This window comes from Pongo pygmaeus, chromosome 18, assembly GCF_028885625.2.
Source record: "Pongo pygmaeus isolate AG05252 chromosome 18, NHGRI_mPonPyg2-v2.0_pri, whole genome shotgun sequence".
Classification (NCBI taxonomy): Eukaryota; Metazoa; Chordata; class Mammalia; order Primates; family Hominidae; genus Pongo; species Pongo pygmaeus.
The window spans coordinates 79,163,058-79,179,341 of record NC_072391.2 but is presented as its reverse complement, the minus strand read 5'-3'; the positions used below and the strand labels follow the sequence as shown (position 1 = coordinate 79,179,341).

At 46.2% G+C, this 16,284-nt stretch overlaps 1 protein-coding gene across 5 annotated transcripts in view; it reads right to left on the bottom strand.

Moving 5' to 3' along the window:
* Positions 1–16,284, bottom strand: part of PLCG2 (phospholipase C gamma 2) — a 177,324-nt gene that overhangs the window by 56,812 nt on the left and 104,228 nt on the right. For all 5 annotated transcript variants that reach the window (XM_054452853.2, XM_054452855.2, XM_054452854.2 and 2 more), the window contains 5 exons: positions 12,312–12,413; positions 9,994–10,112; positions 7,771–7,856; positions 5,685–5,805; positions 867–1,035 (listed from right to left, as the gene is read on the bottom strand). In XM_054452853.2, the coding sequence (XP_054308828.1) occupies positions 867–1,035; positions 5,685–5,805; positions 7,771–7,856; positions 9,994–10,112; positions 12,312–12,413 (597 nt within the window). The remainder of the gene's footprint in view (positions 1–866; positions 1,036–5,684; positions 5,806–7,770; positions 7,857–9,993; positions 10,113–12,311; positions 12,414–16,284) is intronic.

Below are 16,284 nucleotides of genomic sequence, written 5' to 3'. Positions count from 1 at the left end.
AATGGAAGGAAGTATTAAGTTTTATCTACAGGTTAAACAAATAAAGATGTAATTTTTTTTCTGCTGAAGTTTACATGACCCTCTGATTCTAACCATGGATTCTTCAGGGGTATGTGAAACCCCGGTTGAAAACTGCTGCCCTGAGAGATGCTACAGCAGAATGCGGGGGCCCCAGGTCCCTGAGTCACTTTGTGGGCTAGAGTTCAAAACTCACAGAACATTCTCCCTCACATGGGGAAGAAATAAACTCTTCTGTGCTTTAAGCCACTGCATATCTGGTCTCTTTATCCTAATAATTCAAAAATCCAAATGTTACCGTGGCATCCCTAGGCACAGATACAATCACTCATCTCCCCTGTAGCACTGGGAACATCAGCTCTATTGCTGCACTCAGCCTTTTCTAGCAACTGCCCACCTCCCACACAACTGGAAGCTCCAGTCACAGGAACAGCACCCAGGTCACTGGACACCTCCAGCACCTCGCATGGGGCTGACTCCGAGAGAGGATGGGGAAGGTTCACCAATGAATGAATGAACTATAATAAGTTAGCACTTAACGTAGCACCAACTACATGACAAGCGCAGTTCCACGCATTCTGCACACCTTCCCTCACGTCATGCTCCCAGCAAGCTAGCCAGGTGGGTTCCGGTATTATCTCCCCCAGAGATTGGTGAGAACAGAGGCTCCCAAAGGTTAATGACTTTGCCTAGGGTCACAGTGTTAGTAAGGAGAGCAGGTTTGAGCCTGTGCAGTGGGACCTGGAGCAGGCCCAGTAGGACATAGAACTTGGTGAATGGGACCTAGAGCCAGGGAACCGAGCCACTGGGCTCCCTGGACAGCTGACAGCAGCACCCGGGGTGCCTACCTTGATGATGATCTTCTCCCGCAGCTGGCTGGGCGAGGGCAGCTGGTCAGCGCTGGCCTCCGTGGGCTTCGTCAGCAGCAGGTCGCCAAACACTTCCTTGAAGACCTTGGCCATGTGACGCTGCTGCTCCACGCTGCAGTGCTCCTCGATGGACAGGATCACTGGGAAGCTGCAGGCGGAAGAGAGTGGGCAGCTTGGCAGGGGGAGCACGCACCTCTGCATCTGCCCCACAGAGAGGCCGGGGCAGCTCGGCCCTGGGGCGACAGAAACCGGGCACTGCTCGGGGGGTACAGCCCCCACATCTGCCCTCTCAGGAGACGACCTCATCCTGGGTGTGAGGGCACAAGCCTGGGGACTCAGAACAGCTGCAATCTGATTCGGGAGCTTCCCCATACCCCACAATGCACCTTTTCTCTATATCTTTTTCCATCCATTCATGTCTTTAAACTTACAGAAAAAAAGTCTCTAATCTTTTTTTAAAGTTCAAACCTACAGAAAAGATGAACAGACAGTGCAATAAGCACCCATGTGTGCTTCACCCAGGGTCACCAACAGGGACACTGTTCCACGTGCGCATCCACCTACTTTAGTATGTTTATTACTTCCTCTATTTATAAAGCATATTGGTTTTATATATTCTCATTCATATGCACACATATGTAATTTACATATGTATGCATGCATACATTTATTATTTGTATGTGTATATATGTATATTTCTATAAGGTGTCTGTGTATTTATAGATCATTTGTGTGTGTGTATCTATAGTTGATTTTTCTTATCTATTGGGGTTATGGTTCATAAAGTCACCACCAACACTGATTGGCAAATACCTGAGCCATTGCTCCTACAGGGAAATACAGGCTCAGGGACTTTTGAGCCTGTGGTCACAACATTTTCCTCAATGAATCAATATCTGACCTTGTTTTATGTGTGTTTCTGTTTAAAGACACCTGATTTGGTATATATTGTTGACTGACACTGGGCTCACAGCCAGCATCATTGTAATTCGTGCCTGAACCAAGCGTATCTGACACAGGTATTTTCTCCATTGGGCACATCACAGCCTTCTCATGCTCAGGAACACCAGGCAGCCCTCAGCACTGTGCTTCGGGCCATTTGAACAGCAAAATCACCAAGAAAAAGCTCAAAAACAGGAAAAAACATGGCAGTCAACAGATGGTGAGAAGGACACTTGTTGAAGCTTTCATGCTGTAGACCAGGAAGGGGAGCGCTGCTTTGCTCAACCTCAGCTGAACACGTGTGCATCGCGTGAGTCTCATTTCCCACACTTTGTGCATGTCTCAAAATGACCTCAGAGTGCTTTGAGATTTGATTTGGGGTTACAAGTCAATTTTAGCAAGTAGGTAAATTCAGTTACAGAATCCACCAATAAGGATCACCTGTATCCTTCTATATCATGTGAACATGTGTGTATGTAGAAATTCACATATCATTAGTACATGTATATACATATATATACACACATATATATTTATGTGTGTGTGTATATATATATATACACACACGTACTCCTCCTGAGGCAGGAGAAAAGTCATTTATTTATGTATTTATTTATTTTATTTTATTTATTTATTTTTCTTTTGGAGATGGAGTTCCACTCATTGCCCAGGCTGGAGTGCAATGGCGCGACCTCAGCTCATTGCAACCTCTGCCTCCCAAGTTCAAGCAATTCTCCTGCCTCAGCCTCCTGAGTAGCTGAGATTACAGGTGCCTGCCAGCATGCCCAGCTAATTTTTTGTATTTTTAGTAAAGATAGGGTTTCACCATGTTGGCCAGGCTGGTCTCAAACTCCTAAATTCAGTTGATCCACCCACCTCAGCCTCCGAAAGTGCTGGGATTACAGGCGTGAGCCACTGTGCCCAGCCTATATTTATATTTCATTTATACACATATTTACATTTCCTCCTGAACCATCTGAAATGAGGCGTAGACATCCCCAACAGGTATCTCTTAAGAACATCCCCCGACATCACCACACCATATCACCTCAGGAAACTATCTTTAAATAATGATCATTAGACATACTGATCATTAGACGTACTCAAATTTCCCCAGTTATCCAAGAAATATACTGTATAGATGGGGTTGTTCCCACCAAGAATCCATCTGAGGCTTGTGCATGGCATTTACTATGAAACAAAATTATTCTAAAGGCAGTTATGTCACTTCCATAAATAGGAAATCACGTCACTCAATAGAAATGAAGGTAAATGTGAAAATAAAGTGACGATGATAAAAATAAAATCCTTAACCATGCTCCCGCTCAAGTAAATCATAGCCTCATCACTTCTGGGAAGCGTGGACCCAGCTCACTCCCCGATCCTGATCCACACACCCTTACTAGAACATAACAGCTAAAAAGCTTTTAGAACAAAATCTACCTAGTAAGTTGGTATCAAAACGTAACTGACAGCAAAATCTGAACCATTCAAATGAATGCTACTTGCAATCATTTTCTTAAATCCCTCTTGATACCAATAAGGATGCCTTTGCTGCAAAAACATTAGTGCATTAATGTTTGATTACAGAGTTCTAGCCCTATAGGTGTTAGATGATTCCAGGCCTATTTTAACCAGAAAAAAACTTCCTCTAGTCACAAATGAGATAATGTTTGATGAATGACTGTCAGCTCACAACCATAAGCACCTATGTCCTGCAAATGAAAGCAAACTCTCAAAGCAGAGTGTAAGCAGCCACTGCACAGTGTCTGTTAATACAGGCTCCTTCCATCTGCCTGATGAAGGCTGGCACTTAGAAGGGTTAGGGCCCCATGGGGGAGAACGCTGCGATGAAGAAATCATATGCCTTCATTGAAAGGTTTTCACCAAGTGCGAAAAGACGTCCATAATTTTATTGTCTCAGAGCAACACCTCCACCCAGCTTGAGGGACATCTAGAGTAAATGCAATAAAAATAACCAACCAGGTTGGGCGCAGTGGCTCATGCCCATAATCCCCGCACTTTGGGAGGTTGAGGCGGGAGGATCACCTGAGGTCATGAGTTCAAGACCAGCCTGGCCAACATAGTGAAACCCTATCTCTACCAAAATACACAAATTAGCCGGGCATGATGGCGGGTGCCTGTAATCCCAGCTACTCGGGAGGCTGAGACAGGAGAATTGCTCGAACTAGGGAGGTGAAGGTTGCAGTGAGCCGAGATCCTGCCATTTCACTCTAGCCTGGGTGACACAGCAAGACTCCATCTCAAAAAAAAAAAGAAAAAAGGAAAAAAAAATAATCGATCTTATTGACTGAACAGTTACTCTATGCCAGGTGCAGGGTTAAGTACTTGCTGTAATGGCATCTCATTTAATCATCACAACTGCCCTGTGAGGTGCACACAGTTATCACCTCTATTTTTTAACATGGAAATTGAAGCATAGAATGGTAAGTGCTTTGCCCAAGCTAGTACTCAACAGCTGGATTCAAACTCAGCGAGAAGGACTCAGAACCCATACTCGTAACTGCTATTCTACCCCAGAAGGGATAAAAAGACAACTATCATTCCATTAAGCCTATAGAAGGCCTCTTGCCAGCTCTCAGAAATAATAAGGAACCCAAACCAGGAGTCGGCACATGATGGCCTCCGCCCCAAATCTAGCCTGCCATCTATTTTTGTAATGTGTAATTCAAGTTTTAACTGGAACACAGCCAGACCCATGTGTTTACCTCTTGTCCATGGCTGCTTTGCACTTCAGCAACAGGGCTGAATAGTTGCAACAGAGACCACAGGGCCCACAAAGCCTGAAATATTTCTATCTGGTTCTTTACAGAACAATTTCGTTGACCTCCAGCCCAGACCAAGATCTTCTGGTGGGACAGAAAAAGATTACACCTGAGGTCAGAAACCCTTGAAATGAACCTAAATGTTCTCATCCATTTAACCCCTCCTTGCCTCAATTTACTCATCTGTTAAATGGGGATGACCATATTCAAACTTTGTGGCAAAGAATCAAGATGATCACATGTACAAAGAACCTAGCACAGAGCCTGGCCCCAGGTGGGTATTCAAAAAACACACCACCACCACTACTGGCTGCTTGGATTCCGCCTGTAGAAACAGGTTTGGTGGGGGTGAGAACTGGGCAGAAAAGAGAGAATTAGGACAGAAGGGGAATTTTAACTTTCCTTGTCTCTCTTTTTTTTGTTTTTGTTTTTCTGTTTTGTTTTTTCTTTGAGACAGGGTCTCGCTCTGTTGCCCAGGCTGGAGTGCAGTAGTGCAATCTCAGCTCACTGTAACCTCTGCCTCCCAGGTTCAAGCAATCCTCCCACCTCAGCTTCCCAAGTAACTGGGACCACACAGGCGCATGCCACTGCACCCAGCTGATTTTTTTTTTTTTTTTTTTTTTTTGTATTTTTGGTAGAGATGGGGTTTCACCATGTTGCCCAGGCTCTTCTCGAACTCCTGACCTCAGGTGATCACACCTCGGCCTCCCAAAGTGCCAGGATTACAGGCGTGAGCCACTGCACGCTGCCTTTCCCTCTCTTTCGAGGGTTCTGAAAGTGGGGGCCAGACAGAATGAGGAGGTGGAGTGGGCACTGAGCAGCCACAGGGTTCCCCAGACAGAGCCTCCTCTGGGCTCTAGAGCCCGGGAGCAACTTGCACTCTCGGCCTGCAGGGGGCGCCAACACTCAGGTGAGAACTTGACAGCAGTGGCTTTGGCCAAGATGGGGCCCAGGCCTTCCTGCATTTGGAGCGAGGCGTCTATGTGTGTTTGCCTGTCTGTCCATCTGTCTATCCAACCCTAGCTGCCTTCCCCTTTAAGTCACACCACCCAGAAATCAGCCAACTGACCTCGAGGTAACAAAGGCGTGGTCTTTGATGGCCTGCACGACGTCATCAAACTTGATCTTGGTGGTCCGCGTCCAGCCATGGTAGATGACCGGCTTCCCATCGGGCCCGTCCCAGCAGTCCACTACAGGGAGAAACGCGGCAGCCTCAATACCACGTGTGTTCACTGACAGCCCTGAGGTCAGCCTCGGGCCCACACACCAGTTCAGTTACTAGACAAGGACGCCCACACTCCCTCCATTCGGCTGCCAACAGGAGGACATGGCTTTCCCTGTGTCCGCAGGGTTCCCTGTGCGCTTACATAATGCAAGTGCAGCTGTCCAAGACAAGCTAGTTTCAAAGTTGCTCTTTTTTTAAGACAAAGTCTCGGTCTGTTGCCCAGGCTGGAGTGCAGTGGCACAATCTCGGCCCATTGCAATCTCCGTCTCCCAGGTTCAAGCAATTCCCCTGCCTCAGCCTCCCAAGTAGCTGGGACTACAGGCACGTACCACCACGTTCGGCTAATTTTTTGTATTTTAGTAGAGACGGGGTTGCACCATGTTGGCCAGGGTGGTCTCGATCTCCTGACCTCGTGATCCGCCCACCTCAGCTTCCCAAAGTGCTGAGATTACAGGCATGAGCCACAATGCCCGGCCTCAATGCTTCGTTTTAAAGAAGATTTTACCACGTGTTTTATTTTCTGACTTTACCTGTTGAAAACCTTGACTGCCTTTTCTGCCCGTGGAAATAATACAGAGCAATGAAAATTTATTTGTAAAGGTTCACAGTAATATTTTCAAACAGAAATGGGTCATGTGGAAGATGAACATCCCCAATCTTTTGGACCCTCGGAGGGCACAGGAGCTGACTGCTTCAAGCTTTACTTTTAAACATTTGTTTTTTCCTGAGGGAGGAGAAAAATCATAAACGAGAAGAAAGTCTATAGAATAACTGCTACAAAACGTTGCTTCCATGATGAGTGGTTTTGGTAACACTGGAGCCTAAGTCAGTGGTTATTGCCATTTTTATTTTATTTATTTATGTATTTATTTTGAGACAAAGTCTCCCTCTGTTGCCCAGGCTGGAGTGCAGTGGCACAATCTCAGCTTACTGCAACCTCTGCCTCTCGGGCTCAAGTGATTTTTGTGCCTCGGCCTCCCAAATAGCTGGGATTACAGATGTGCACCACCACCCCTGGCTAATTTTTGCATTTTTAGTAGAGAAAGTGTTTCGCCATGTTGGCCAGACTGATCTCAAACTCCTGATCTCACGTGATCCGCCCGCCTTGACCTCTCACAGTGCTGGGATTACAGGCATCAGACACAACGCCAAGCCAGTTGTTGCCTTTTCTCAGCCAAATGCACCCATGAGCCTTTGGTGAGAGAGAGGCCGGAAGGAAAATAGCCAGAGAGGCTATGAGAAGGAAGGAGGGAAATAAGGCCTCTGCCATCTGCCCAGCCACAGATGCCACCTGACCCTTCTTTTCTTTTCTGTTTAGACACAGAGTCTCGCTCTGTTGCCCAGGCTAGAGTGCAGTGGCACAATCACAGCTCACCACAGCCTCAACCTCCTGGGCTCAAGTGATCCTCCCACCTCAGCCTCCCAAGTTGTTAGGACCACAAGTGCAGGCCACCACACACAGCTAATTTTTTTACTTTTTGTAATGATAGGATCTCACCATGTCTCCCAGGCTGGTCTCAAACTCTTGGCCTCATACAATCCTCCCACTTCAGCCTCCCAAAGTGCTGGGATTACAGGCATGAGCCACCATATCCAGCCCTGACCGTTCTTTTCACATTTGCTCACAGACCCCCCAATCCAGGTGATACGGAATCCTGCGCACATCTAGGACCCAGCTGCCAAAACACAGTGGGTGTCTGTTTGCCTTCCCAGGAGGAAGCTGAGGAGATATAGATGACAGGGACTCAGTCTCAAAAAAAAAAAAAAAGAAAACAAAGAAACATCACACTCTACCTCCATAAATATGCAGTTATTATGTGTCCATTAAAACTTTTTTAAAATTTGAACGAAAACATGGAAACATGGAGCAGCCACATGGTTATCCTCAATCTGCTGTGAGCCTGACCTCCACCAAAAAGGAGCTACTCACGTTCAATGCAGCGACAGCCCATGCGCAGGCAGCGGATGTAAGCTTCCGGGGACGACTCGCTCCGCAGCTGGTCACCTGTGAGGTACCTGCAGGAGAGAAGGCAGGTGGTCATGCAGGGGGTGGCAGCCACCGGGGTTGGGGGGCAAGCCTGCACCTCAGGGTGTTGTGGGGGAACTTCTCTGCCTGAGCCCCCAAAGCTCTGAGTTCTTCCATCTAGAAAGACTCAAAGCTAAGGCTTAGGACAGAAATACACAATACCACAGTCACACTGGGCATGAGCTTTGAACTCAGGCCACAGTCGCAGGAGGTGACTGCTGACCACCTGGGCAATGCAAGCATGGAGAGGACGTGTTCTTTTGAGGAGAAGTTGGACAAAGCACATCAGAAGCAAAAAAAGCTGCAGAAGATGAATTAACAAGGCCCCGTGGCCGCTCTCTGGGTCCTCACTCTAAACAAAGATGAGCACTTCTTTTGATATCAGGGCTCGAGGCCAGGCACAGAACAGACATTCAACAACTGTTGGTGGAATTGGCTATGCTAGGAGCCATATCCACCAAAACTGCCGTAAGAATGACTCTTTAATGCACTTTCCTCCTCATCATGATTCACCCCAACTTTTTTAAAATTTGTGTTCTGAGGCCAGGCACGATGGCTCATGCCTGTAATCGCAGCACTTTGGGAGGCTGAGTCGGGCAGATCACAAGGTTAGGTGTTCAAGACCAGCCTGGCCAACATAGTGAAATTCTGTCTCTACTGAAAATACAAAAAAAAAAAAAAAAACCACAAAAAAGAACTGGGCATGGTGGCGTGTGCCTGTAGTCCCAGCTACTCGGGAGGCTGAAGCAGGAGAATCTCTTGAACCAGGGAGGCGGAGGTTGTGGTGAGCTGAGATCGCACCACTGCACTCCAGCCTGGGCAACAGAGCGAGACTCTGTCTCAAAAAAAAAAAAAAAAAAAAAGAGTTTCTGTTCCTCACACTAGGTTCCGGCAGAGGGTAGCAGGAGGAACAGGATCAGGAAAAGTAACTAATGGGTAGTAAATAGGCTTAATGCCTGGGTGACAAAATAATCTGCACAGCAAACCCCCATGACACAAGTTGACCCGTGTAACAAACCTGCACACGTACCTCTGAACTGAAAATAAAAGTTTTTTTTTTTAAGTTTGTATTTCTTAACTGTCTTCTAGGTTTTCTAGAATTCACCATGCCAAAACACAAACTCTTAAAATGATGGGCATGGTGGGGAAGAGAGAACTGTGAAATCAATTTCCCCCTGAAAGATATTTTACCTTCCCAAATGCCTGGAGCACAACACCATAAAAAGCCTTTTCCCAGATGACCCCCTGGAATGTCACTTAGGAAAGTCCCCACCCACAGCTCTGGGAGCCATCACCCAAGGACTTCACCCCCTCACCCAATAAGACAGACTAAATACTGGAACATCAGCGCAACATCCTGTATCCTCCCTCTGTTGCAATCAGAGTAACCATCCCAACAGCCCCCTGTGAGCATCTCATTTTCTGGTTAAAAGTCGTCAGAGTCTCCCCAACAGCTCTCATGGTGACCTACAAGATCCTGCTCCAGCAGGACCTGCCTTCCTCCCCTCTTTACACCACTCTCCTGGGTTCTGCACTCCAGCCTTAGCAGACTCCTCTCAATTGTTCCTGCCCCAGGGCCTTGGCCCATGCTGCTCCTCTGTCTGAAACACTTCTCCTTGCCTTACCACCTGCTCCCCACATCAGCAAGTCCTATTTTGTGGTTAACTTTCAATGGAGGCCTTCCTCCCAGCACATGAGGACATGGCTCCTGCCTGTTCACAGCCACATCCCCAGCTCACAGAGGGCACAGGGTATATACACTTCCTACGAATCAATTCAATGAGTCACTGAATTGCTTTGGTGTGGCTACTGTGAGATGCCCAAATCGTGAAAAACTAAGTTTACTATGTTACTTTAGTTACTAAGTTACTTTAAACTAAGTTACTTTTGTTTTTACTAGCTTTTTAGGGCCACAGAAAACAGATTATTATTACAATGCCAACTGAGAAAGGGAGGTGTGTTCCCAACCCCTTCCAGAAGCTTCTGTGTATTCTAGTCCAAGGAATGCGGTGCTACACCCTCCACGTGCTTCACAACAGGGCTCAACGGAGCGGCGCATCGGACCCCTGCCTCAACCCTCACGTGCTCTGTGCTGCCCAGCCCATCACAGGCTCATCTGAAACTCACGTGTTATGTGACGACGAGATCCAGTAATGAGACAGGGGGTTGTTCATGTCCTGCATGTCCACCGCGTCATACTTCTCATCCCAGATGCTGTTTTCTCGTGAAAACAGGTACGTGAGGAACTAAAAGAGTCAAACACGAAGACCGAATCATCACGTTGACAGGCGGGATGGCGTCTACTTGTTTCTGGTCTGCGCCCACCCAGGGGAAGAACAGCTCTGATGCATGAAATCAACAGGCGGTCTCCAGACCTCAGTTACCCATGTTTTCAATACTGAAGGCTCAGGCTGCAGTGGGCTGCAGCGACATATTTGTTCCATGGACCTAGACAATATTTTCCTTTGTAACGTTTATCCTAAAATATTTACTACTGCAAGGGCTTATGTCTACCATATATACATTGTTGTTGGTTTTTCTTTGTTTGCTTTTTCAGACAGAGTCTTGCTCTGTTGCCCAGGCTGGAGTGCAGTGGCACAATTTCAGCTCACTGAAACCTCCGCCTCCTGGGTTGAAGCGATTCTCCTGCCTCAGCCTTCCAAGCAGCTGGGATAACAGGCGTGCGCCACCACACCAGGCTAATTTTTGTATCTTTAGTAGAGACAGAATTTTACCATGTTGGCCAGGCTGGTCTCAAACTCCTAACCTCAAGCGATCCACCCGCCTCAGCCTCCCAAAGTGCTGGGATTACAGGCGTGAGCCACTGCACCTGGCCTCATATATACGTTTTAAAGCATAATAGCAGCATGAACATTTGTGAACCCACTACCCAACTTAAGAAACAGAGTGTTATCCATATCAGAACGTTGAAAGGACAGGAAATTTCAAGTTACAATTCCTGGCCCCTTAAAAAAAAAAAATGCTTTAGCGATCTGGGCCTAATTTCTGCTGCCTGAGAACGACCTCATATGGGGCAGGTGCTCCCCTGTTCCACCTCCCCTCCTTCCCTATGCAAGGTGAAAGGCAACCATTCTGACCCGCAAGCACCCAGACACTTTCGCATTCCGTTTCTGTTCATGCAATGGTTCAACTCTCCCCGGTGGCAGATGCCCTCTAGTGGCAAAATCAATAATCCCACTCCGACAACATGATAAAATAGAGAAGAGTAAGAAAAGGCTATGAAACTGCCTTTGCAAAAATCACAACAATAAGAAAATTACAACAGTGAAACAGATCTGATCTAACCAACCTCTATCTTGCCTTTAACCTCCAAACTGCCCTTAATTATCCCTGGGCTTGGGCCAAGCTAACTTTGGAAAACATTTAGTTTATAGTTTAAATAACAGCCCTTCTCCCAAAATAAACTACCTTTGTAAAGCTAAGGTAAGACCAGGTTAGGAAGAGGAGAGGAGCCTGGATTCTGCTAAGGTGGAGACTAATTGGATACCAGCCATTTTTCTGGAGGTTGCAAGATTAGCAACTTCCTCAGTTACTCCTACATAACATCACTCTGGTTTAACCTAAGATTGGCCTTTTGAGACGTCTTTTCGGGCGTTTGCATGGCTCTACCTGGACCGCCCACTGGTCCTGTGGCCCCACCCAGAAGCACACTATTTTCCACACCCATATGATTGCATCTCCAACCAATCAGCAGCACCCATTCCCTGGCCCGCCAAACTATCTTTAAAAAAAAAAAAACCGTAGCCTCTGCCAGGTGCGGTGGCTCACACCTATAATCCCAGCACTTTGGGAGGCTGAGGCAGGCTGATCACAATGTCAGCAGTTCGAGACCAGCCTGGACAACATAGTGAAACCCTGTCGCTACTAAAAATACAAAAAATTAGCCGGGCATGCTGGAGGGCGCCTTTAATCCCAGCTACTCGGGAGGCTGAGGCACGAGAATCACTTGAACCCAGAAAGCAGAGGTTGCAGTGAGGTGAGATCGCACCACTGCACCCCAGGCTAGGTGACAGACTGAGACTCCATCTCAAAAACAAACACACAAGCAAACAAACAAAAACATAAAAAACAAAACTCCAGCCTCTGAAAGGGAGGATGATTTGAGTAATAATAAAACTCCAGTCGCCCATTCAGCCAGCTCTACGTGAGTTAAGCTCTTTCCCTACTGCAATTCCCCTGCCTTGATCAATTGGTTCTGTCTAGGCAGCAGGCAAAATGAACCCACTGGGCAGTTACAGTTACAGTAACCTAGAACCTGGGAGAAAAAAAAAAAAAAGAAAGAAACACTCCCAGCTAACCAGTCAGTCGAGGCAACATCATACAGCAAAGCTCTCCAAGGAAAGAGAAACAGAAAATAAACCTCAGAAAGCACAGACATCAATCAAAAAGTCACCCCCAAGTGACAACAAGCCCAGCCTACTCACCTCATCCACAAACAAGAAAGGCTCAGCAGTTTCACGCATGGTGTCATCAATGAACTTTGTCATCCGCTCACGGACTTTGTTCAGATCCTGAGCCCAATGCTCCTTAAAATGACAAAGAGAACAAGAGATCACCAAAATGAGAACTGATAAAATTCTTCATTTCCCAGGGTCCATCCAGTCGCGATCGAAGACTGAAACATCAACCAATTCTGAATTCACTTGCAATTGAGCACCACATGTTGAGGCCTCATTCGGCACATGGCCCTCTGCCAGGGGTCAGCAAACGTTCTCTGCAAAGAGCCAGAGGTAAATATTTTGGGCTCCCTGAGCCATACGGTGTCTGTTGCAACCACTCAACTCCGCTGTTGTGGTGCAAAAGCAGCCACAGATGATCTGTAGGCAAATGGGCATAGCTGTATTCCAACAACATTTTGTTTATAAAAACAAGTGGTCAGCTGTATTTGGCCCATAGGTCGTGGTTTGCCAGCTCCTGCCCTATGATAGCTCTTTACGTTTGTTAGTATGAAGCAGCCTGGATGCATAGTAGTTACATCAGCCTTCCAGGTCACTTACCCGGGTTGACCTCTCATTCCACGTAGTTGACCTTGGGCAAGTTACATACCGTCTCCGTGCCTCCCCATCCATGAAGTGGGAATAAGAGTATCTACCACACAGTTTCTGTGAAGCACTGTATGAAACATACACTGTATGAAGCACTGTATAAAATCTTATTAGGTTATGTGCCTAATGCAGCAACTGGTGCACAGAAAGTGCTCAGACCCACTTTGGGAGGCCGAGGTGGGTGGACTGCCTGAGCTCAGGAGTTCGAGACCAGCCTGGCCAACATGGTGAAACCCCATCTCTACTAAAATACAAAAAAAAATTTTTTTTTTAAATCAGCTGGGCATGGTGGCAGGTGCCTGTAATCCCAGCTACTCAGGAGGCTGAGGCAAGAGAATTGCTTGAACCCGAGAGGCGGAGGTTGCAATGAACCGAGGTTGTACCATTGCACTCCAGCCTGGGCAACAGAGTGAAACTCTGTCTCAAAAAAAAGAAAGTGCTCTGACCATGGCAGCTTGTGCAAACAAGCATCTTTCTTCCTCCTATGGTCATCTCACTTAGTCCACACAACTCCGCAAGTCATTTATTGCCATTGTCATTTTAGAGACAAGGAAACAGAGGCCCAGGAACAACACCTCATGATCCTAAGCTCACACAGCTTGTAAACTGTAGAGTCTCAGCTCCAAATAACTAAACTGACATGGAATGTAATCATATGCCCTCTTTTCAAAAGAATAGGCAAACAGGGCTGCTGAAACACTGATAACGTCTGAAATATACATGACCAGTTCCAAAGCAGCTGCTGCACAGTCCTAGACATTCTAGAAACCCTTTAAAAAAAGAACGCCTAATATTCAGTAACTATTGCTTTCCTCTCCATGCCCTGAAATCCCAAATATTCATAGGAAAAGCGGATGAAATACAACATGTAAATTCAACTTTGATCAATGCTTTCTTCACTTCAAATATTCTAAAACCTTTATCTTTATGACTAATAGGAGCAAATATGCTACCAGATGTGTGTGTGGTTAGATGCGAAGGGCTGGATGGGGATATCTGAAAGAATGAAAAATAGGAGAACAGACGCAAATGAGGTGGTGACCAGGAGGCTGGTGACATGCATGGGTGCAAGACAAAAATGAACTGCTGTTCACTCTTGCAAATTTGCCTGGATCAGGAGCCCAACACAGCCAGGAAGGTGGGGAACTACAAGCTCATTTGAATACAGAGGTGTCAGAATCTTTGAATACTAGAACATGAAACCCAAATTGTGGGATATTTTATTAAAATACTTTGCCTGGCCAAGATGTCCCAAAGAGGCTGGAGGCGTCCTCCTTCCTTCCCCCTACAAAGTTTTTGCATTTATCAAAATGCATGGGTACTTAGCTAATACAACCTGGCAGTGGACTGGCTGCAAAGAAAGAAATCTTCTACCTAAAGGAGATTGAAATATCAATATTCTAGGGGTTGTAAAATGCATCTACTTGGCGTGGGGTATTGCACTAGACACCTATAATAGTGAAAATGGCAAAGAATAAGGATGAAAATAAAAATAAATGGTGATGGCCATCAACACTGGGCACTGACTCTACACCAGGCCTCACACGGTGGCTGATCTTGTACTTACCACCACCCCAGGAGGTACAGGTTATTCTCCATGTTATATAAATGGGGAAACAGAGGAGAGACTTCTAGTCGTTAAGTAAGTGGTCCCAGTCATGAGCCTCAGACTAAACTCAGAAACACTCATTCTAGAAACATACTTTTAACCCCCTTCCTATCCCATCACCCATCCATCCCAGAGCTGTAATATGGCGTACTTAACCAATCCTCTAAAGAAATTTAGATTACTTCCAAGTTTTCATTCCTATTAAAAATGCTGCCATTATTTCCTTAGGATAAGTGTCCAGGAGGGCAACTATTTACTCCAGATATAGAATCTAGTTTTAAAGTTTTCTTTTCATTGCATACAGCCAAAGTGTTTTCTAGAAAAGTCATACTAATTTGCACACAAAGTGCTGCAGTGATTATTCCATATGAGCATCTGTGTGACCAATAAACATCACATGGATGCTCATGGCTGCTCGGGTCCTAACTCCCCAGATGCAGAGAGAGAGAGCTCCTATACTTTCTCCTGGCCCCAAATCGCTGATCTCTAAGGGCAGCCCAGCAAAGGGCCCCGTTTGGGGAAAGCATGTAATAAAGTCAACCACTACCAGGTGGGGCTAAATCTATACGCCCAAGTCTCCCTACCAGGTGGTGAATTCTAGGATGCGAGGCTACTTGTCCCCAAGAATTTAACCAATTTAACTTTAATCGTCCCCTACTAAACTGAATAATTTAGTGGAAGGAAAATAATGATGGGAAAAAAGTGCATGAATTTCTCTCTACCTCACTCTAGCACCAGCTGAGACCTAACATGTGACTCTGCCCAATAAAATTAACTTACTACCTTCATTTTACCTCCTCCCTCAAACTTAGCCTCAGGTTGGGCAAATAAGCCTTCTTTTGATCACCATCATTCAACCCTGGCCCTGGGAAGGCATGATGACGACAACACGCTCAACATTCTCATTCACCATTTATCAGCCTACTAGGGTAGCTACGACCCTTTCCTGTGTGGCTGGCCTTGTGCAAAACACGTCTTCTCTACTCATAAGTTTCTCTTCCATCAGTGAAATCCAAACACAGGCTGGGTATCAGATGGCATTCAAAAATTACTGTTAATTGCACAAGCTGTAAGAGGAGTGTTATGGCTTTATTTTTTAAAAAAACAAAAAGTCCTATCTGAGAGAGAAACATATGAAAGTATTTACAAACAAAATGACGCGAAGTCTGGGGTTTACTTTAGAATTCTTCAGGAAAGAAATGAAGAAAGGGGAAGGGTAGGGAGACACAGAAGTGTGGAGTTAGAAGTGGATGAAATAAAACTGGCAAAGTGGGCCAGGCACAGCGCCTCACATCTGTAATCCCAGCAATTTGGGGGGCTGAGACAGGTGAGTCACTTGAGTCCAGGAGTTGGAGATCAGCCTGAGCAACATGGCAAAATCCTGTTTCTACTAAAGATACAAAAATTAGTCGGGGGTGGGCATGGTGGCTCACACCTGTAATCCCAGCACTTTGAGAGGCCAAGGCGGGTGGATTACCTGAGGCCAGAAGTTCAAGACCAGGTTGACCAACATTGTGAAACCTCAACTCTATTAAAAATACAAAAATACAGGTGCTGTGGCAGACACCTATAATCCCAGCTACTTGGGAGGCTGAGGCAGGAGAATCACTTGAGCATGGGAGGTGGAGGTTGCAATGGGGCAAGATAGAGCCATTGTACTCCAGCCTGGGTGACAGAGCAAGACTCTATCTCAAAAAAAAAAAAAAACTGTCAGGCATGGTGGCACATACCTGTAGTCCCAGC